The sequence below is a fragment of the Pan troglodytes genome, chromosome 14 (assembly GCF_028858775.2).
Source record: "Pan troglodytes isolate AG18354 chromosome 14, NHGRI_mPanTro3-v2.0_pri, whole genome shotgun sequence".
In the NCBI taxonomy this organism is placed as follows: Eukaryota; Metazoa; Chordata; class Mammalia; order Primates; family Hominidae; genus Pan; species Pan troglodytes.
In genome coordinates this window covers 82,682,817-82,705,871 of record NC_072412.2, presented here as the reverse complement: position 1 = coordinate 82,705,871, position 23,055 = coordinate 82,682,817, and the positions used below count along the sequence as shown (strand labels likewise).

Sequence of the window (23,055 nt, the reverse complement as noted above, 5' to 3'; positions counted from 1 at the left end):
TTTCCCCATTGCGTTTCAAAAGCTATTTACAAATTTCAGGACTCTATTTCATAAAGCAAATGTCGTTTTTAAAATGTAATAACTCTAATACTTTAGAAATATTGGGAAATACAAATATTTGAAAAACAAAAACCATGTGCAATCCCAGCGTTAATACTCTCACTATTCTGGTACATTTCCTTGGCATCTTTTAAGCACCACTTATGCACATCGATGCGCGGGTCTTCGGAGACTGTATTTAACTCCTCGGTTTCAGGCATCCGGGGCGGCCACCCGCGGGCCGCGGTCCCCAGCAGGCTCCGGCGAGACTCCTTCCTTTCTTTTTTCTGCTCCACCTCCCTAAACCTTCCAGTTTCAGCCACAGATAGTCTCTTCCACATATAGCTAGCTTCAGCCCTCCCACATTCCATCTCAAAACAACAAAAAAAAATCCCCTTCAACCGGGAGTCACATCTCTGGCAGGAAAGCAGAGGCTCGTCCCACAGCGAGGAGACTGGGGCGGCCGCAGCGCGCGCTCCCGCTTGGGCGCGGCCCCACTCCCGCCGGGCTCCGCCCTCCCCGCCCCCTTCCCGCCCCCTTGGGCGGGGACGCGCCAGGGAAGCGCGCGGCCGCGAGCCCCAGGCGCCATTTTAGACTCACTGTTTGTGGCCCAGGCGCAGGAAGCTTACGCGGTGGCAGCCGCTCGCTGAGGTAGTCTCTCGCGGCGCCGGGGATCCCTGAACACAGACAGCGCGGGACCGAGAAGGAAAGCTTCTTTCTGGGCAGCCAGAGCCGCAAAGGTGGAGCCGCGTTGGCGCCCTCTGCGGGACCAGCGCCTCGGATGCGGGCGGAGCGCGGGGGGCCGCGGCTGCGGGAGCGCGAAGCGGGGGGCCAGGGGCGCCTCATGTGAGAGCCGCGGGACCTGCAGCCGCCGCCGTCCCCGGAGCACGGGGTGGTGTGTGGGGGAAGCCGCCCCCGGCAGCAGGTAACGGCGGAGGGGCAGGGCCGAGCCCCGCTGCGACGGCGGAGCCGGGGAGGGACCGCGGACCGTCTGTGGGCGGGCCGGGGTGGGGTGGGGGGGGCGCGGGGGCCGGTGCGCGCGCGGGCCGCTCCTCAGGAGTGCCGGGCGGGGCGCGGGGCGCGGGGCGCGGGGCGCGGGGCGCGGGGCGCGGGGCGCGGGGCGCGGGGCGCGGGGCGCGGGGCGCGGGGCGCGGGGCGCGGGGCGCGGCACCCAGACCTTGGAGCTTGCTTGGGGGCGTTTCCCCGCCGTGCCTGCTTCCAAACATGTCAACAAGGCGTGGTGCGTGTGCGGCGGCCGCCTGCAGCCTGCCCGCGACGCCGCCGCTCCCGGGTTCGCCGCGGCTCCTGCCCGGCTTTATGACCCTTGGCGGGGGCTGGTGACAGGCACCATGGAGCTCGCACTCTGTGGGCTCTCCCGGCGTCGGCTACGCCCGTGCTGGTAGCTTGAGCAATGAGGCACTGAACTGTCAAAGCAGACTGCCCAGGGTGGGGCGCATGAGAAATGTCAGGGGAAGCCAGTCGGTGGAGAGGTGGCGCAGGGAGGAGGGGACGCCCCCGCCGCTTAGCCAGGCGAAAAACTTGGTCAACTTGTGTTGAGCGGATTCGCGTCTGCCTTTGGCGTGGGCAGTCCTTTAGGTGGGGTTGCAGACAGGGGTCAGGAAGCAGCCCAGTAAATGGTCTGTATCTCCAAGCTGAGAGGTGAGAGAGATCATTTTTATTTTGTCGTTGCTAATGATGTCCAGTTGAGTGACCCAGATTTTTTAATTAGAATCCTCCTTTTCTAACTTCAAAAAAAAGTAACTTAGTTTCTGTTATCTCTGAAATATTTATAAAAATACCATCAACTATCAGTTATCTATCTATCTATATGACCTGTAGACAGATTTTCGCCACTGTGCGCTCTCTAAGCATTTAGTTGTGAGTTAACCTCTTTATAGTGTTTTATTCTTGTAGTTCAGCCAAAGAATGCATATTAGTTTGATATTAGTAAAAGCAGAACAGAAAGGAACTGTGATGCCAAAATAGGCTTTTTAGAGTTAACTACAAATGGGCATTTAAAATTATTGCATGCCCAGTGTAAAAGTGCCTAATACAACGATGCACACGGCTAGCTGTTCACTTCCGGTCTTCACCTAATGAAGTTGACTGCTTCTTTCAAAGTTCTTTTTTTTTTTTTTTTTTTTTTTTTGAGACAGGGACTCACTTTGTCACCCAGGCTGGAGTGCAGTGGCGCGATCTCGGCTCTAGCGATCCTCCCACCCCAGGCTCCCTAGTAGCTGAGACTACAGGCATGGGCCACCATGCCCAGCTAATTTTTGTAGAGACAGGTTTCATCGTGTTGCCCAGGCTGGTCTCGAACTACTGAGCTCAAGCGATCCGCCCGCCTTGTCCTCCCAAAGTGCTGGGATTACAGGCGTGGCCCACCGCGCCCACCTCGAAAGTTTATGGAACATAGAGTTAGTTCACTAACTCCTTGTGCTGCTCAGCTACTCTGTGGTCTTTCCTCAGTAGTTTGCTGTTTAGCAGTTTGTAGTCATATCAGTCCCTCACCAAAAGCTGTGGTGGCCTAAGTTGCATTATTTGGGGCCTAGAAGCTTTGCAGGAAATTAAACTGCCAGAGCCCTGAAGAGGCCTAGTTTTGGTGCTCTAGATTTCTAGAGCCTAGAATGTCTCATTGACGTTTTATAGTACACCTTGGTTCTCCACACTTCTTTTCAAATATAGGAGGTGTTTTCACTTTGACAAAAGTAGGAATTATAGGGTCCATTGATGTAAATTATTTGCAGGCTGGAAGATGCTCTGAGATGTTTAATTTTATGTATAGCAGAGTTTCATGTGTAAATAGATTTAATAAGATACTATTAAAGTAGTGTAAATTTTTTCATACATAAATGAAATCAACTTGGAAAAATTGACATTTAAAATTTTAAGTGTCCACTCACTTCTGTTATTTTCATGCACAAATGAGGAGAGTGCAGAGGATATTTTTATTGGAATTTGGCCTTACATTTTTTCCTTTGCTTAATGCACTATAATTGTAACATAGACATATTACGTATGACAATTAACAGACTTAATTCAGCTATTTGTAAACTGGTAAGTTCTTAAAATAGGCTTTGGTGATCATATAGTGTTTTTATATCTAGATCAAGAGATACTGTCCCTTAGTGTTGCATACTGTTAAAAAAAATTTTGTCAACTTCTTTAACCTGAACTTGGAAAGGTATTTAAGTACATTTTATTTAAAACAGTACTATAATAGACAAAAGAAAGTTTCTATTTTTAGGACCAGCAAAGTATTTATTAGCAAAGACTATTATGTGAATAAGGCTACCATTTTATTTTTGTTTATATATCCATATACTCTAAAGTAAAATGAATCATTCCGTCTTTAAGTTGTCTAGTTCTGGTTTTAGAAGATTGTTCTCCAGAAACAGGCAATCAGTATTCTATAATAAGGTGTAGAAATTGCAAAGACTGTCATTCTTTTTTGAATCTCTGTATCTCAAAATTGTGAGTAGTTTTAGGTGGTCAGAAGAGAAATTATAAGCTCTGGATAGCAAACACTTTGTTCTTTGACCCAAATTTTATATACTAAAATTAAAGTAAGCCTTCAGGGTAAGTTAAAGCAGAAAAATGGGTCATAATAACAGTGTTATCTCAGCCTCTAGTGAGGGATTATTATTAGAAGAGACTTAATATTAAAGATTACAGTGTAGATTATACACTTTTCTCTAAACTTATAAAAAAAAATCTATTCTCAAGTCACACATAATTTCCAGTCTTCCATCAGACTACCTTCTTGCTGTCACCTCTGTCATTCTATTTTCTCTCTTGTTCTCTCCCTTATCAGTAGGGTATACGTAATATATTTTATTCACATAGTTGTGAATAGGAGCGGTGAAGAATAGGCAGTTTATTGCACATATGCTAAGACGTCTTAGACTGACTTTCATGGCATTAAGGTCAGAGGCCTCTGCCATTCTCTTTTTACTCTCCAGCCCTCAATCCTCTTTCACAAATTTTGCGAGGTACTGGGTGGAGAAAGTCTGCAGAAACATTTGTTTTACAGTAATGCATATGCATATCCTTCATCTCACACAGGAATGAGAAATTCTTTTATGCTGATAGGCCAGAGGAGTGTTGGAGCAACAAGCCATCTTTCTGAAAGATTGTGACCCCAAGTTTAGGTCGAAACCACTACCCTGCCAGAACTGTTCTCTAGAAACAAAAGTATTACAGGCTCTGAACTAAGTAACTACCAGTGAGTGGTCTGCAGCCATTTAGTTTAGAGCCTGCTATACTTTTCCAAAAAGTCCGATTACACGGTAATGCATTGATAGTAAAAGAAAATGTGTAAAACATAAAAAGGGAAGAGATGTTTGCCAGAAAAAAAAATTACCTGTAATCTGCCGTCTACTGTTGGTTACTATAATAATTCAGTGAGTCTACTTCCAGGGTGTGTTTTCTCGTACACAAGCTCACTTGCGCTGTCTCTCTGACACACACACACACACACTCTCTCTCTCTCTCCATTTTAAAGCAAAAATAGAGTCGGGTGTGGTGGTGCATGCAGATACTCTGGAGGCTGAGGTGGAAGGATTGCTTGATCTCAGGAGGTCGAGGCTGCAGTGAGCCATGATCGTGCCACTGCACTCCAGCCTGGGTGACAGAGCGAGACCCCATCTTGAATGAGTGAACGGAATGAATGAATGAGTGAACGGAATGAATGAATGAATCATTCTCTGCCTTCTGGGTAGTAACCCTGGTTTTTAGCATGTTGTGTACTTTAATGTCGTTAATGCTGGACTGCTTTCCTACACAACAGTCATATCTCCCCTTTGAAAAGCCTTAATAGTATTGCATTTCTCACAGAAACCCTGTTTTATTAAACTCATTTTGGAAATTTAAGCACAGGAATATCAAGTAATTTGCTCAAAGCCACATAGCCAGTGAGAGGTAGAGCCAGAATTCAAACCCAAGGAGCTTGGTTCCAGAGCCCATTCTCTTTAGCCATAATACTGTTTTGCCATGAAAAAACTATCTTTCAAAGAAACTAATGGAATGAAAGTGCTAAGAATACATAGAATAAACAAATAGGTATAATTCAGAAACACAACTTGGGGAAAACAGTGCAATATTAAGTGATGTGTTTGAAGAAGCAGCTACATTCCAGACCAAACAATTCATAGTAGGGGTGGTTTTGCTTATTTTAGGCAGAGTTAAGAAATGTCTGGCAGTAACACATAGCATAGCCCAGTGCCTGTCCGTGGCAGGGGGTGATTTCAGGAAGAAACTGTTCCACCTCAGATCATCAGGCATTAAGAGTCTCGTAAGGAGCGCACAACCTAGATCCCTCACATGGACATTTCACAATAAGATTCTCACTCCTATGAGAATCTAATGTAGCTGCTGATCTGACAGGAGGAGGAGTTCAGACTGTAAAGCTTGCTCACTTCCTGCTATGGGGCCCAGTTCTGGTCCTCAGGCCAGAACCACAGGACCCCTGTATAGACTATTAAATGTGGAACATCCTCTCTGGAGGTTCTTGGGACCCTGGTTGGCCTCGAATTCAAGAACAAATATCCTTAGGTGACTTTTAAGAAACCTTTACAAAGTATCGCTGTAGGTTCCCTTTTATATTCATTTTAGTTAAGTTGACCACAACTTTTGAAATATAAATTCTTAGCATAGTTTCAAAATCATAATACTCTTTCTCCCATGTAGTATATACTGTATATTATACTGATAAATGTAGATGTTTAAAAACATGCCAAAAAAGTGTAAAATTTATAAAACCATTGTTGGCCTTCATTGGCATTTTTCATAATAGTTTGTTTTGGTATTCTTGAATTACTGATCCAGTTTTTCCTGCATGTTTGTGTTTGTGTATATAAACACACATCTTAGTGACAGAAGAATGAATTTTGAGTTTATTTCTATTCAAAAGTTGAGTAGGAAAAAAACTGATGCATTTTTCGGAATAGGATGAAACGAGGAGGAAGAGATAGTGACCGTAATTCATCAGAAGAAGGAACTGCAGAGAAATCCAAGAAACTGAGGACTACAAATGAGCATTCTCAGACTTGTGATTGGGGTAATCTCCTTCAGGACATTATTCTCCAAGTATTTAAGTATTTGCCTCTTCTTGACCGGGCTCATGCTTCACAAGTTTGCCGCAACTGGAACCAGGTATTTCACATGCCTGACTTGTGGAGATGTTTTGAATTTGAACTGAATCAGCCAGCTACATCTTACTTGAAAGCTACCCATCCAGAGCTGATCAAACAGATTATTAAAAGACATTCAAACCATCTACAATATGTCAGCTTCAAGGTAATATTTTAAATCCTTCTTTTAAAAAATAAAGTATTTTTAGTGGCTTTGTTTCCTAAACCAGTACATCTTCTCATGCCTTTAAAATATTTGCTTTTTCAGGGAAAATGCTTAAAAATTTAGAATTATTGTATACCTTAGAAGCTGTCACAAAATAATTATTATATTTGATGGAGCTAAATTACTCTATTAATTATTAATAATTTCTTAAAACAGCAAAAGCAGCCACTAAATAAGCATAAGTCATTGATAAAGCTGTGAATTACATTGAATTATTGTGAACGATTTTGAGGAAGAAGAAATATCTAATAAAGTAAAAATTGGGAGATTATAATTGAGTAGAACTTAATTGCTATTTCTATCTAACAGGAACTTAGTGTTACTTACTGATGGCTTTTTGAAATAGGATCTTCAAATGAAAAGGAAGCATAGAAACTTTATGTAGATTTAGATGAATATATTTTAGAGAGAAATAGAAAAAGGTACATGGGAGAATGCCAAAGGGAACTGTTTATTTCTTTTTGTTGCTGGAAGGAAGGTATTGGAAATCATGCAGTGATGAGATAAATGAAGTGGGTGGCTTTTTGAGATATCCGGAATAATTTAAGAAATCATAGCTGGATGTGGGTACCTGTAGTCCCATAGTCCCAGCTTCTCAGGAGGCTGAGGCGGGAAGATTGCATGAGCCCAGGAGTTTGAGGTTGTGTTGAGCTATGATTGTGCAGCTGTACTACAGCCTTGGTGACAGAGCGAGACCCTGTCTCTATTTAAAAAAATAAAAAATCACAGTGGTTTGTGTGAGGCTTGTCATGTTTTGTTTGGGTGATGAATAATGAAATATGGACATGTTTACTGAAGCTTTAAACACCAGATTTTGTGGTAGCAAATAACTTATTGAAAAAAAAAAAACAATGCATGAATACTTGATTTATCTGGATGTAGCAGTTGCTGAATAGTCCAGGCTGAACCTAGGCAGAACAGTAGTTCTTAACCCAGAGCTTCTGGCCATAACTAAAATCTTGTCTTCCCTCGAAGAATGTAATTTCCTCTTAGGTGGAGATTACCTGCTTATTCTCCCATGTCTGTCCAAGGAGGAGGAGAGAATTGGTGGTGGGAATGGTTGGATATGTTTTCGCCTTTTTTTCCCAGAAAACTGCACAAAGGCGCTTAGGCCACTGATTGCCAGGTTTTACAAATAAAAATGTAAGATGAGTATTTAAATTTGAATTTCGGATAATCAATGAATAATTTTTAGTATAGTTACATCCCTTTTAATGTTTAGGACATCTTCAATACTAAAAAATATCTGTTGTTTACCTGAAATTTAATTGGTGTCTAGTATATTATCTTGCGATCCTAACTGGGGGCAAGGGTAGGGGGATCAAACAAAAATTCAGGACTCATCCCCATACCCCCAGGGAAGAAGGCTAAAGAGGTTTCTGTTTGGTTTTGGTTATCTTTGAGTTGTGTAAGAGTGTTCTAATGGTAAATTGTATACAAAGATGAGTATAATACAAATACATTCCTCTGATAGGTCTTAAAGTCCAGTTCCACCTAGTAGATTTGCTGGGTCATTTTTATAGCCCTGTGATACAATTCAGGTGTATCTAGTATAACCCTCATAAAATCATTTGTGCAAAAGTTGAACATTTTTATTAGGGTTTTTTTTTTCATTTTCCTGAGGAAATAATTTCTGATTTACAAAAAAGAGTCACATCACAGGATTCTTCTGGGCTCTCCTGATAGTCTTCACTGATTACAGATCAAGGAGGCTTATAGTTAGAATTTTTAGTCTAGAAGAGTGGTTCTCTAACTTTATGTGCATCAAAATCACCTGAAGGGCTTGTAAAGCCAAAAATTGCTGGTCCCACCCCCACAGTTTCTGATTCAGATGGTCTGGGTTGGGTATGAACATTTGTTCCCATTTAAGTTCCCAGGTGATGTTGATGCTGCTAGTCTCAGGGACCACATATTATCTATAAGTAGCTCTGAAACTAATATAATTAGCACATTAGTTTTACAATCCACTCTTAACATTTTTGGGATAAAGTAGTGTATATGAATCTGGAAATTAATAATATCCTTTTAACTGTTTTAAGGTGCTTCCCAGGAAACAACTAACTTTTTGATGGATGAACTCCTTTTTACATCCTTGAGGGATTTTTTGGCCCTTTATCCTTCCCTTAGGAAATGTCTTTGCAGAAGTATGTGTGAGAATAGCTACATCTTATTTAGTTTAGATTTTCATGCCTGACTGGTCCAGTACACTCATTTTACTTCACATTCATCTTTCCATTAATAACATTAATGATGAATCCCAGGTTGTGATACACCTGAACATTTTGAGTAAATACTCAGTTTCTATTGCATACCATAGACACTGTATTTACATCTATTATGTGATCCACTACCAAATACATAATTATTTTTTAAAGACTATAAATTGATTTATTCCATTAGTTTATACAGTCACTTTGGAATAAATCAGTGTAAAAGCCAACATTAAATATGTCTCTTATCATAATGAAAGCTAGGTCTTGTCTTGACAATTGCCCTTATACTTTTTCAGAGAGACTTAGAAAAGGCCAAGTTGGAGGTGAGGGTGGAGGGTGGATGATTGAAAGAATATTCTTTAAGTTATAATGCAATAAACTAGTAATGATACTTCTATAAAATGAATATGTGTACAGAGAAATATAAATATATACATGAGTAATCTTGAAGTCTGGGTATTTGGGGAAAAAAGTAAAAAAATAATAAAATATTCATGAGTAAACGGTGTTTCTTTTCTAAGGTGGACAGCAGCAAGGAATCAGCTGAAGCAGCTTGTGATATACTATCGCAACTTGTGAATTGCTCTTTAAAAACACTTGGACTTATTTCAACTGCTCGACCAAGCTTTATGGATTTACCAAAGGTATCTGCTGTTTTTGTTTTATTATCTATTACTGAGAAATTCAGTGAAAATCTAATCTTTTTTTTTTTTGTATTGACAGTGTGAGTATAAGGAAAGTTATATATATACATAATGGAAAACCAGTTACTATTTAGGATGAAAATAAATAGTATTTTTTTAAGCTTTTTTTTTTTTTAAATCACCATACTTCTAAATTGGTATGGTTAAAGAAATTTACAGAGGCGTCTATAGGAAGTATTAAAAGAAATTCAGTAAGTAAAATAGAGGCAAGCATATTAGAAAAAAAGGGACACATAGATACTCATTTTGGGGCTTCCAGAGCAGGTTGGTGAAGTTAGAATCAAAGAAAAGTAGAGAGTGCCAGTATTGAGAGCAGGTATAGCTTCTAAAATCTTTTGGCAAATGTTCTGGAAAGATCTAATCATGACCAAAGTTAGTATCAGCACAGTTTAGATTAATTTACAGACTTAAAGACATCCTTTCTTTGGGTGAAAAGTTAACATATATTCTTATATATATTCTAACATGATCCTGCATATAATCAGAGATCGTGTCTCTCTCTCACAACTATTCTCTTAAAATACAAAAATAAGAAGGGTGCATTTTTAGAAAGGCAACTGGTAAAGGTGTCTGAATATGTTAGCTAATGGTTAATAGGTTAGTATCCAACAATAATTTGATATTTTTTTCCCAGAAGACACTGAAAACTAAAATATAGACACCCTTTTAAGTATCTAGTAGTTTAATGTACTAGGATGATTGAGGAGGGAATATAACTAAATTGAATATATTAACCCAAGTGGTCGTTTCAGTGGAATGTCTGTACCAAATAAATCACCAGTTGATGTCAAAGTCTTAATTGATTTTGAAACATTTTCATTACATATGTATATTTTGAGATAAAATGTTTTTCTTCACATATAAAATAAGGGAAGTGGGCAGGAGAATCTGATTATCTTAATATTTTAAGATCCTAAGTACAGAAAGATCATTGTGGTACTCCGACTTAATGTGTAAAAATCTTCTGAATAGCCTCCTAAATTTTGGATTTCTATCCCTTTTTCAAATTCGGGGTGATTCTAAGTCTTCTCTTCCTGTGAGCAGTCCAGGTGATTCTGATTAAGATGGTTAAAGGAACTCACGCTAAGAAATACTAGTTACATGGTATAGCGCCACCTTCAAGCTTGAAATAGGAAATGAAACAATCTGAATTGATTTTTAGTGTACCTACCATAGCTAAAATACAAATATACATACTGACTCATATGGTATGTATGTATACCATATTAAAGGATATGTTGAACATAATTTAATTTTCTTTTTTTTCTTATCACTATGCATATATCTAGTACTAATTTGGGAACCATGAATGGAGCTAATGGAAAGAATGCTTCTTCCCTTATTAAGTGAGTCTAGGATACTTAATAACTGTTTTTCTTTTTTTCTTTTCCTTTTATGGCTTTGGTAGAAGATTGAAGTAGGGCGTTGCAATATTTTGGAAATCCCGAGAGAACTGAAGAGAACATAGAAGAAATGTTTTTGTCCAGAGCTAAATTGGGGAAATGGGGAAAGACGTCAGTGATGCACTCATTAGACTGCAAATGAAATATGTTTGTACAAGATATAATTGAGTTTGATATGAAAATATTAGGAGAAAAATATTAACATTTAAGTAGTTAAATAGTTTATCAAAATCTAGTTAACCAGTTGTTTAATCACAGTAGGGAAAAAGTAAATTAGGGAATTGTGATCAAGAAGGTAGTGTTTTGGTTGGGTGTGGTAGCTCACAGCTATAATCAGAGTACTTTGGGAAGCCGAGGCAGGAGGTTCTGTTGTGGCCAGGAGTTCAAGATCAGCCTGGGCAGCATAGCAAGACCCATCTCTACAAAAAAAAAAAGTTAGCTGGGTATGGTGGCTCACACCTGTAGTCTTAGCTACTAGGGAGGATGAAACAGGATTGCTTAAGTTCAGGAGTTCAAGGTTGTAGTGAGCTAAGGAGTGCCAGTGCACTCCAGCCTGGGTGACAAGAACAGTACTCTGTCTCAAAAAAAAAAAAAAGTAATGTTTCACTATACTGTCTTGGCTCTTAGCCTGCCCTTATCCTTTTTCACTCCTGTAGAGAATTTATAAAGCTAACTGGAGCATGAAGTTGGTTTTGTAGAGAGGAATGTGTTAGACCATGTATTAGCCTTTCTTTACTCTCCTAGATTCTTTGCCCAGTGGTTTCAACTCATATCTTAGCTCCGATTGAGAGCTGCATACTTTGAGAATGCTTTAATTCCTGTTTGCCTACATTGATTCCTTTAGATCAAATCCTGTCCAACAGATACATACATGTGTGTGTGTGTGTGTATGTGTGTATATACACATATGTACATACATACAAATATACACATATATGATGAATGATACTCATTGGTGCTTTTGTGGATCAAAATACATTAAAATAGAAGACTTGAAAATATTGTAGATAACATTTGAAGGAGTTTTAAACTTGGAATTTTAAGTATTATTTTGATTGTTTTATAATCAAATTTTCTATGAGTTTTCATATCTCAAATGAGTCTGTCATAGATTTTGAATAAATTATTAATTAATGATGGTGTTAATAGTTACTATTTAGTGTTCATAACTATCAAACAGAAAAGAAATGCAGTTTAGTGTTATAGAACACTAGGGTTTCCAGTTATGGCAAAATGAAGTGTCTGAGAGAGATTCTCATCCTGGGTTCCAGAATTCCTCTTTTTACTTACCAGTGGTTTCTCTGATTTAGAGACACTTATCCTGAGGCTTGAAATGCTTTTTTCCCCCACACATAAATAGACTCTTCTCAAAGATGACAGATAGTCACCTATTTTTACCATATTCCCAACAACAGAGTGAAGGGATGCCACCCCTAAAACATTTACAAAATATTAATATGTCATTATGGTTCAGATAAACTGTAGTACTAGGAAACCCCTTGATTCTCATTTCTAAAAATTGAAATAATTTTTATTTTTATTTTTTTGCTTTTCAGTCTCACTTTATCTCTGCACTGACGGTTGTGTTCGTAAACTCCAAATCCCTGTCTTCGCTTAAGATAGATGATACTCCAGTAGATGATCCATCTCTCAAAGTACTAGTGGCCAACAATAGTGATACACTCAAGCTGTTGAAAATGAGCAGCTGTCCTCATGTCTCTCCAGCAGGTATGTTGTGTTTTCTGCTAGACACATTTTAGTAAAATGCATTGCTATGTTCAAATTAGAAAAAACTATGATCATTAACCTTGAAGGTGGATTAATATGACTGCTTCATCTCTTTAAAATATTTTTAATGTAGTAATAGAATAGCATAAGTTCTGTAGGGTTACTAGCCTAGACACTGACTTTCAGCTTATTTTCTAATCTTATTTGATAAATTTATGAATAGCACATGCTAGAAAATGAACAGGAAAAAAAAGAGGAAAGGACAGTATGAGGTCAGCCTGAGGTGCCCCATTAATTACAGTAGAGTTTTTTCTCATTGTAGTTGAGCTAATAGGGTAGATTTTGAGTCGGAGCAGTCACATAATTGCTTTTCTTCTCACTATGTAGAGGGAGAAGAGTTGTACTAAGTTGTACAACTAAGTTGTACTAAGTTGTACAACTAAGTTGTACTAAGTTGTACAACTTAGTTGTACTAAGTTGTACAACTTAGTTGTACTAAGTGGTAGCCTTAGATTTTGCAAGATGATGTTTTTCCTAAGTTGAATTTTGGAGCCAAGAACCCATCAAATGCAAGAAGAGCATTATAATAGCTCTTTCCAGTTTCTCTTATATAGGATTTTCTGAGTATTACTACATTATTCAGTTTGAGATTACTTAAATTCCAGGTGGTTTGTATTGAAAAGAGAGTATAAACCCTACTACTGTATTATACTACTGTCTGCTGTTTCATTTCTGACTCCTCCCACTATTGACAATGTTTGCTGATCCTTTAGCTGTGTTATTTGGGAAACCTGTTCTTTAAAGTATAGTGACAAATCTTTGATCTTTACAAAAACACTTCCAACCTTCTTGCCATCGCCAGAGGTCAGCCTTCTCCCAAGAAATGATTCCATTTTAGATGGAGATTGCTTGCTCATTCTCCCAAGTCTCCTTGCTCATTCTCTTTTCTCCCACAGGAGACTCCTGGTGATGAGAATGGCTAGGTCTATTGTATTTTCTTAGCCCTCTCTGCCACTTACAGATTACCACTGAAGCTATTATAAAACAGAAGTTAAGAATAGGCTTTGGCAGTTAGTTCTTATATGACCTTGATTACATTTTTATATTTACTGTATAGCTCTGCTCTCAGAGTAAAGTCTGTACTTCCTGGCTTCATAGTGTACAAGGTCCTTTTGTATCTTGACCTCCACCTGTCTCCTGCTGGTCACTCACGTGGAGCTTTTACTTGGGTCCTAAGGAACTACAGATTTTTGTTTGTTACCTTTGTTTCTGGTTGCTCAGTACACTTTACCCTGTGGAATACTTGCTCAAATGTTTTAACTTCCCCTTGCTAACTCCAGCCAGCCCAGGCTTCAGAATTCAGCTCAGATGTGATCTTTGTTGACCTGCCTGTCAACGTAGGAGAAGGGAACTTCTCCTTTCTGGTTGAGATTTCCCACCTGTGTATTTCCAGAACACTCTGAACATTATTGCTAGCATTTAACACATTGTATGAGTCTTTATGTCTCTGATTTCTCTACAAAACTGTGAGTTCATAGTTCTCTTTATTCTGGTATATTCTGTGTTCATTCATTTTTATTAAATATACACAACAGTTCTGATAGTATATTATAAGCTTACCTGATCCCACTTAATTGTGGGATCCGCCCAATGGGTTCACCTTGTCCGTTGCCCAGACAGAACCGATTTATCAAGATGGGAATTGCAATGAAGAAAGAGTAATTCATGCAGAGCCGGCTGTGTGGGAGACTAGAGTTTTGTTATTACTCAAATCAGTCTTCCCGAGCATTTGGAGATCAGAATTTTTAAAGATAATTTGGCAGGTAGGGGCTTGGGAAGTGCTGATTGGTCAGTTTGGAGATGGAATTATAAGGGGTCAGAGTTAGGTTTTCTTAATGTCTTCTGTTCCTAGGTGCCATGGCAGAACCAGTTGGCCCAGATTACCAGTCTGGATGGTGTCAGCTGATCCATCTAGTGCAGGGTTTGCAAAATATCTCAAGCACTGTTCTTAGGTTTTACAATAATGATGTTATTGCCAGGAGCAATTTGGGGAGGTTCAGACTCTTGGAGCCAGAGGCTTCATGACCCCCACATTGTAATTTCTAATCTTGTAGCTAGTTTGGAAGTCCTGCAAAGGCAGACTGGACCCCGGCAAGAAGGAGGGGCCTTTTTGTGAAACGGCGGTTACCAGTTTTGTTTCAGAGTCAAACCATGAACCGAATTCCTTCCTGAAGTTAATTCGGCCTATGCCCAGGAATGAACCAGGGCAGCTTAAGGGTTAGAAGCAAGATAGGGTCGGTTAGGTCTGATTTCTTTCACGGTCATAATTTTGCAAAGTTGGTTTCATAATGACTTTTGGACTAGTTCTTCAGGAAAGGAAGGGAAGAGAAAGAATACTTTTTAATACAGCTGGGCACGTTGGCTCACGTCTGTTAATCCCAGCACTTTGGGAGGCCGAGGCAGGCAGATCACGAGGTCAAGAGATCCAGACCATCCTGGCCAACATGGTGAAAGCCCGTCTCTACTAAAAATACAAAAATTAGCTGGGCATGGTGGTGCACGCCTGTAGTCCCAGCTACTTGGGAGGCTGAGGCAGGAAAATTGTTTGAATCCGGGAGGCGGAGGTTGCAGTGAGCCGAGGTCGCACCACTGTGCTCCAGCCTGGCAACAGAGCGAGACTCTGTCTCAAAAAAAAGAAAGAACACTTGTAATACTTTCTATTTGAAGAGTATAACCACGTAAGATTTCAGTTGAAATTTCATATTTACATATTTTCTATCTATCTTTTGCATATTTGGACAGTTTCTCTAAGTTGAAATTAGGGACTGTATTCTACTTTCCTCACTGAACATTTAATCAATTTTCTTTCATTTCCTATAGTTGTTATAATTGTCTGTAACTGGACCTCTAGGTTAGTTTGCCTGTTGCTTCCTTAATATTAATAATCAGGTTGAACTAATGAACATTTAGTTACTTAGTTCCCTATAAAGCCAACATTGCATTATAGTTCTAAAGTTGGACACTTGTTTTTACCTTTTTTGCTGTGATTAAAAAAAAAATTGGCTTATAGCAGTTTGCTTGTATTAATTTCTTCCTTAGGGTACATTCTTAAGAAGTGGAAGTCCTAGGACAAAGGTCTTCGTGCTTTTTGCCATATTTTTTTTTCCAAATGAGTTGTATGAATTTATAGTACCACCACTAATCACCAATTTTTTAACAGCTTTATTGGCATATAATTCACAATTCTCATTTAAAATGTACAATTTATTGATTTTTAGTGTATTGGTAGAGTAGTGCATGCATCACCACAATTTTAGCACGCTTTTATTATTCTAAAAAGAAACCACATACCTCTTAGCTGTTGCCCCCAAAACCTCCATCCCAGCCATCCCTCGACAACCACTAATCTATTTTCTGTCTCTGTAGATTTGCCTGTTCTGGACATTTCATATAAATGGAAATCTACCTTTTGACTTATGAATAATGCTGCTGTGCACATTTATGTACAAATTTTGTGTGGACATATAGTTTAATTTCTCTTAGGTATATACCTAGTGATCATATAGTAACTCCCCATTTGAGGTAATGCCAGGCTGTTTTCCAAAGCTGCTGTGTACCACTTTACATATCCACTAGCAGTGTCTTCTAACACTTATTTGTCTTTTTGATTATAGCCATCCTAGGGGGTGTAAACTCATTGTGGTTTTGATTTACATTTTCTTGTTGACTAATGATGTTGAGTATCTTTTTTTTTTTTTTTTTTTTTTTTGAGACAGGGTCTCTCTCTGTCGCCCAGGCTGGAGTGGAGTGGCGTGATCCTGGCTTACTGCAGTCTGGACCTCCTGGGCTTAAACGATCTTCTCACCTCAGCCTCCCAAGTAGCTGGGACCACAGGCATACACCATTATGCCCGGCTAATACTTTGTAATTTTTGTAGAGATGGGGTTTTGCCTGGTTGCCTAGGCTAGTCTCGAACTCATGGGCTCAAGTGTTCCTCCCACCTCAGCTTCCCAAAGTGCTGGGATTATAGGCGAGAGCCACCGTGCCTGACCTTGACTGTCTTTTCATGGTGCTTCTTGGCCATTTGTATATCTTCTTTGGAGAAATGTCTATTCAGATCCTTTGCCTATTTTTTTTTTTTTTTGAGACAAAGTCTCCTTCTTGTTGCCCAGGCTGGAGAGTGCAGTGGCGTTGATCTCGGCTCACTGCAACCTCTGCCTCCCGGGTTCAGGTGATTCTCCTGCCTCAGCCTCCTGAGTAGCTGGGATTACAGGTGCCCGCCACCACATCCGGCTAATTTTTGTATTTTTAGTAGAGATGGGGTTTCACCGTGTTGGCCAGGCTGGTCTCGAACTCCTGACCTCAGGCAATCCGTCCGCTTTGGCCTCCCAAAGTGCTGGGATTACAGGTGTAAGCCACTGCGCCCAGCCCCTTTGCCTATTTTCTAATTTGGGTTATTTGTCTTAATTTATTGAGTCGTAATAGTGCCCTAGTTTTATTTTACTTTTGTCACTGTGTTATGTTTTTAAATACTTGGAACTATGTTCTTACTGGTACATAACTGACAGCTATACACAAAGCAGCTTAAACCAACACCCATTTATTTGCTCCACTGTTCTGTACATTAGAGCTGTAGTTAGGGCTCAAGTGGCTTCTCTGCTTAAAATCTTAAAAGGCTGAGAGGAAAATGTCAGGAAGGCTGGGCTCTTACCTGGAGGCTCTGCAGAAGAATCCACTTCCACGCTCATTCAAGTTATTGGCTGAATTTAGTTCCTTGTGATTGTTGGACTGACATCCAGTTTCCTTATTGGCTGTCAGCAGGAGGCTGTTAGGGGGTCTTTCTGCTCTTAGAGGCTGGTTGTGATTTTTCTTTTTTGGCCCCCTCTAGCTTAGAGCCAGCAATAACACATTGAGTCCCCTTTGCATTTTGAATCTCTCTGACTTCCTCTTCTGCAATCAGCCAGAGGAAACTGCTTTAAAAGGGGCTCATATGATTAGACTAGGACCATCCAGATAATCTCTTTTATATGCTCAGCTGTACGATATATCATAATCATGGGCATGATATCTTATGGAATTCACAGATGCTAGGCATTAGGGTGTGGGATCTTGGAGGCCATTTTGAGAATTACGCCTGCCACAACTGCTTTTGTAGTTATTAAATGATACTGCAAAGTTTCTTTCATTTGAATTGTTGGTTACCATTTCCCATGTCTGTGTGTTTTTTTTTTTTAATTATTATTATACTTTAAGTTCTGGAGTACATGTGCAGAACATGCAGGTTTGTTACATAGATATACATGTGCCACGGTGGTTTGCTGCACCCATCAGCCTGTCATCTACATTAGGTATTTCTCCTAATGCTATTCCTCCCCTAGCCCCCCAACTCCCGACAGGCACCAGTGTGTGAGGTTCCCCTCCCGGTGACCATGTGTTCTCATTGTTCAACTCTCGCTTATGAGTGAGAACATGTGGTGTTTGGTTTTCTGTTCTTGTGTTAGTTTGCTGAGAATGATGGTTTCCAGCTTCATCCATGTCCCTGCAAAGGACATGAACTCATCCCTTTTTATGGCTCCATAGTATTCCATGGTGCATATGTGCCATGTTTTCTTTATTTAGTCTATCATTGATGGGCATTTGGGTTGGTTCCAAGTCTTTGCTATTGTGAACAGTGCCACAGTAAACATACATGGGCATGTGTCTTTATAGTAGAATGATTTATAATCCTTTGGGTATATACCCAGTAATGGTATTGCTGGGTCAAATGGTATTTCTAGTTCTAGATCCTTAAGGAATTGCCACACTGTCTTCCACAATGGTTGAACTAATTTACACTACCACTAACAGGAACGTTCCTATTTCTCCATATCCTCTCCAGCATCTGTTGTTTGCTGACTTTTTAATGATTGCCATTCTAACTGGCGTGAGATGGTATCGGAACGGAGATGTGCTTAGGTTACCTTGAGTAATTAGAGTATATTTCAAAGTATATAAAATAGCCGAGCGTGGTGGCGTGTGCCTGTAACCCCAGCTACTTGGAAGGCCGAGGCAGGAGAATTGCTTAAACCAGGGAGGCGGAGGTTGCAGTGAGCCAAGATCGCACCCCTGTACTCCATCCTGGGTGGCAGAGCGAGACTCCATCTCAAAACAAAAATAAAGTATATACCTACTTTGTGGAAAACAGAAACTTTGTGGTTGCTGAATACTGAGACATTACTCTCTTTTCTGGTGACTCATTCTGGTAATTCAGTTTATCTCTTCGGATAATTCTAATGCCTATCTTTTCCCACTGTTATAAAGCTATGGCTTATTGGTGGCCTCTGTCTTGTCATTTCTGAAGCAGTAGTTAAGTGCATGGACATAAGAGTCACTTAGCCTGTGTTTGTATTGCAGCTTTGCTATTTTTAGCTAGCTGTCTCCACTTCAAAGTAGAAATAATACTTTTCCAGATTTTTAAAATTATTTGTGGGATAACATCTAGTACCTGGCACATCATACTTGTAACAATAAATAGATGAAAATACGGTGTATGTTTTCTTGTTCCTATCCCTGTTTCTAAACATAAAGAAGAAATGGATTGAATGGGTAACTTACCAGGTAATATAAGGTGCCTCTTTGGGGTAGAATTCTTATAGTAGGCCGGGTGCAGTGGCTCACATCTGTAATCCCAGCACTTTGGGAGGCCAAGATGGGTGGATCACTTGAGGTCAGGAGTTCGATACTATCCTGGCCAACATGGTGAAACCCTGTCTCCAGCAAAAATACAAAAATTAGCCAGGCGTGGTGGCATACGCCTGTGGTCCCAGCTACTCAGGAGGCTGAGGCAAGAGAATTGCTTGAACCCGGGAGGCAGAGGCTGCAGTGAGCTGAGATCACACCACTGCACTCCAGCCTGGGCTACAGAGTGAGACTGACTCAAAACAAAAACAGAACTCTTATAGAGAGATCAAACATTGACCTTTGCAATGTCATCTGTTGCTAGGATGATAGTTTTGGTAAGTTATAAAGCATGGCACCCTAAGTATAGGGAATCATCTAAGGGAACTGCTTTCTGGGTATGTTAGAGCTTCGAAAGTCATAGTGAATATTTCCATTAATGTGAATTGAGTAGTTATTTTTGACATACTTAATTAGTGATATCTTGGTATTTTTTCTTATAAGTTTAATAAGCTGCTTATAGGCTATTAGCAATTAGACTTGATCATTTGATAGAATCTTTAGTTTGTAAATGTTTTCTTTTATTACCTAATTCATAGTTTTATATGGTTCTATCTTACTCTGTTTTTATTAGGATTAGGTTTTGAACTTCAAAAAATGTCCTTTGGCCTCCGTCACAGTGGTCCTGTAATTACCTAACCTATAAGTTTAGTGTTAGTAATAACTTTTTAAAAATATGGCACTGTCTGTGCATTACTGGAATGCCCTAACCTTAGTGATGGTGTATTTTTTAAATGACAGAGTTAACTGAGTTTTATTTCTTTTTAATAGATGGGATTTAGAATTGGTTTCATTTTCTTGTAGACAAAATTAGTAATAGATTTTAAATGTTTGTTACTTCCCTTCTAATTCAACTATGCAAATTTTAAATTATATAGTTTTGTGGTAAGGGAACTGTGACAAACTTTTGTGGGACATGTACTTGATTGAATTTTTCAACAGATAAACTTTTACAAAAACTTGCAAATAATTTTTTTTTTTCTTTCAAGGTATCCTTTGTGTGGCTGATCAGTGTCACGGCTTAAGAGAACTAGCCCTGAACTACCACTTATTGAGTGATGAGTTGTTACTTGCATTGTCTTCTGAAAAACATGTTCGATTAGAACATTTGCGCATTGATGTAGTCAGTGAGAATCCTGGACAGACACACTTCCATACTATTCAGAAGAGTAGCTGGGATGCTTTCATCAGACATTCACCCAAAGTGAACTTAGTGATGTATTTTTTTTTATATGAAGAAGAATTTGACCCATTCTTTCGCTATGAAATACCTGCCACCCATCTGTACTTTGGGAGATCAGTAAGCAAAGATGTGCTTGGCCGTGTGGGAATGACATGCCCTAGACTGGTTGAACTAGTAGTGTGTGCAAATGGATTACGGCCACTTGATGAAGAGTTAATTCGCATTGCAGAACGTTGCAAAAATTTGTCAGCTATTGGACTAGGGGAATGTGAAGTCTCATGTAGTGCCTTTGTTGAGTTTGTGAAGATGTGTGGTGGCCGCCTATCTCAGTTATCCATTATGGAAGAAGTACTAATTCCTGACCAAAAGTATAGTTTGGAGCAGATTCACTGGGAAGTGTCCAAGCATCTTGGTAGGGTGTGGTTTCCCGACATGATGCCCACTTGGTAAAAACTGCATGATGTAGGGCATGATGAATAGCACCTTAATTTCAAGCAAATGTATTATAATTAAAGTTTTATTTGCTGTAGTTCTGATATAATTCTACTATTTTGTGGCACAGAAATTTGATATCTTCAGTCAGTATATGTAAAGATTGTTTATCGGAAGACCCATGAATGAGTTTTGGTCAGAAAACTCCACTTGTTTCCTTAGTGTAATAGCAATCATATCTCCGAATTTTTTTTAATGTGGTTCAGATGTGAAATAACCAGTTATACGTATTAAACAGTTTACAGTCTAAAGGAAACAAAACCTATATGTTATAATATCCAAGAAGTACTAATAGGTTTTCTGAAATGTTATATTCTCTATGCATTTAAAAAAAAATGTAAACTTGACATTTTAGGGTCTTCAGTTACACATACACCTGTTATAAGGTGTTTAATATAGCTCAGGAAAGTGAGCATTTTGTGAGAAAAATGAATATATCGTATCTAATGGAAAAGATTGGATGAATGTTCTCAAATGTTACAAAGCTGTTTAAAGAAAAAGGTATATATAAGTAATCGGAACACTTAGAAAACTGATAGATGTCACACAGTGGTATTATAGAAGGATAATACAGAGCCAAGATCAAATTAAAAGACAATAAATGGAACAGAAGGGAGGCAGTGTTTAGCTTTGTATAAACTTTTAGGTTTGCTCTGTAATCTGCTAAACCATATACATTCTTTTCTGATATGTTATTATGTATGTGGCACTTGAGGCACTGTATGTAAAATAAGGAATGCTTTACTAGTTCTCCTTGGTTTTATCTTTGTTTAAGCTAGCTTTAAAGTATTAAACAATAATTGAAATGAAAAGCTTACCTATTTTAAAAAGCCAAATTTAAATAAATATAGAACTTTAAAATGTTTATCAGGTGTTTCCATGAAAGAATATTAGTTTCCAGTAAATTTTAGTGATGGCTCACTCACTTTTCTATTTTGGAATTACATAGTTATGTAAGTAAAATTTTTAAAAATCATAAAGGGAGCACCATTGTACAGTCTAGCATAAACAGCAAATTTTAAAGAGGACATATTTAAGTTCATAATCATATTTTTCAGTAAATATTGCTCAGTGAACTGGAAAACTTTAATAGAAAAATGTCTGCAGTTTTGTGATTGTTAATTTGGTTAAACCGATATTTTATATTATTTAAGTTAGGTAACATTTTATATTACTTTCATATGAATAAAGGTAATCCATGCATTGTAGAGTCTATAAAATGTTGAGTTTTTTTAGATGATATAAACTTTGATTCTGGGCACTAGTGCTAGTAGATATTACTACCCTCCTGAGGGAAATCAGAAGTGATTTAACCCCAATGGAATACATTAATTCTTCAAGCGGCTCTTTTCAGTAGTGTGACTTTTAGAAAGTATCTCAGTAGTTAAGGAAGCTAACAGTCTTAGATCTACTTTTAAAACGGATGGCCTTCTTAAGAATAAAGCAAAAGGTGATTTTCTACATAATTTTTGCTTTCCGAAAGTGATGATATGCTCTCCTACAGCAACATATGAGAAGAAAAAAGGCTTATCTAGATTCGAAAATTAACAGCAATTATAGTAATATATCCCCTCCTTCTAAATAGTAAAAAGCTCTGATTGTACAAGAATTACCTGTGCTAGTCAAGTTGTTGTTTTTCCTTGAACAACTTTGGAAAAATGGATTTGACAGTACATAATCAGTTCTACTAACCAAAGCTTGTATTTGGAAATTTACTTTTTGTACAAATTGAATTATATAATGCTTAAAATACTTTGTCACTTTATAAGCAAAATGCATAGTACTTAATTTGTTTATACTGTAAAGTATATGTTAAATGCTTTTATCACTTTGAGAATAAAAAGTTACTAATGCTGTTGTATTTTACTTTTTAAAAACTACACAAACATTTGACTTTAAACTTAAAAATGTTTCAAATCCATATTTGATGGATATAATATTTAATATTAAACAATGTTTATGATAGACTCGCCTTTTTGAAGATACAAGGTTAGGCTCATGGAACCTATTCTAGAAATAAGCTCTGACGCCTAAAGAAATAGGAAATTTAAAACCTACCATTAAATATAAATTTTTAAATTTTTATACAGAAAATAATAGGTTCTTTCTGCATTCAGAATGAGAACTTATAAAACAGATTATTTAGACATAGAATCAGTCTTTAAGGGTCCTTGAACCCAACCAGTCTTTTTAGAGATAAATGTCTTTATATAAATTAG

General features: G+C 38.7%; 1 protein-coding gene across 2 annotated transcripts; it reads left to right on the top strand.

Annotated features, from left to right (window-relative positions):
- The first annotated feature begins 594 nt into the window (after positions 1-594).
- FBXL3 (F-box and leucine rich repeat protein 3) lies at positions 595-22,690 on the top strand. 2 transcript variants are annotated; one of them, XM_016924978.4, is made up of 5 exons: positions 595-779; positions 5,988-6,336; positions 9,131-9,253; positions 12,273-12,444; positions 20,151-22,690. In XM_016924978.4, the coding sequence occupies exons 2-5, from the start codon at positions 5,989-5,991 to the stop codon at positions 20,792-20,794; spliced, it is 1,287 nt and encodes a 428-aa protein (XP_016780467.1). In that variant the 5' UTR covers positions 595-779; position 5,988; the 3' UTR covers positions 20,795-22,690.
- The last annotated feature ends 365 nt before the right edge of the window (positions 22,691-23,055 follow it).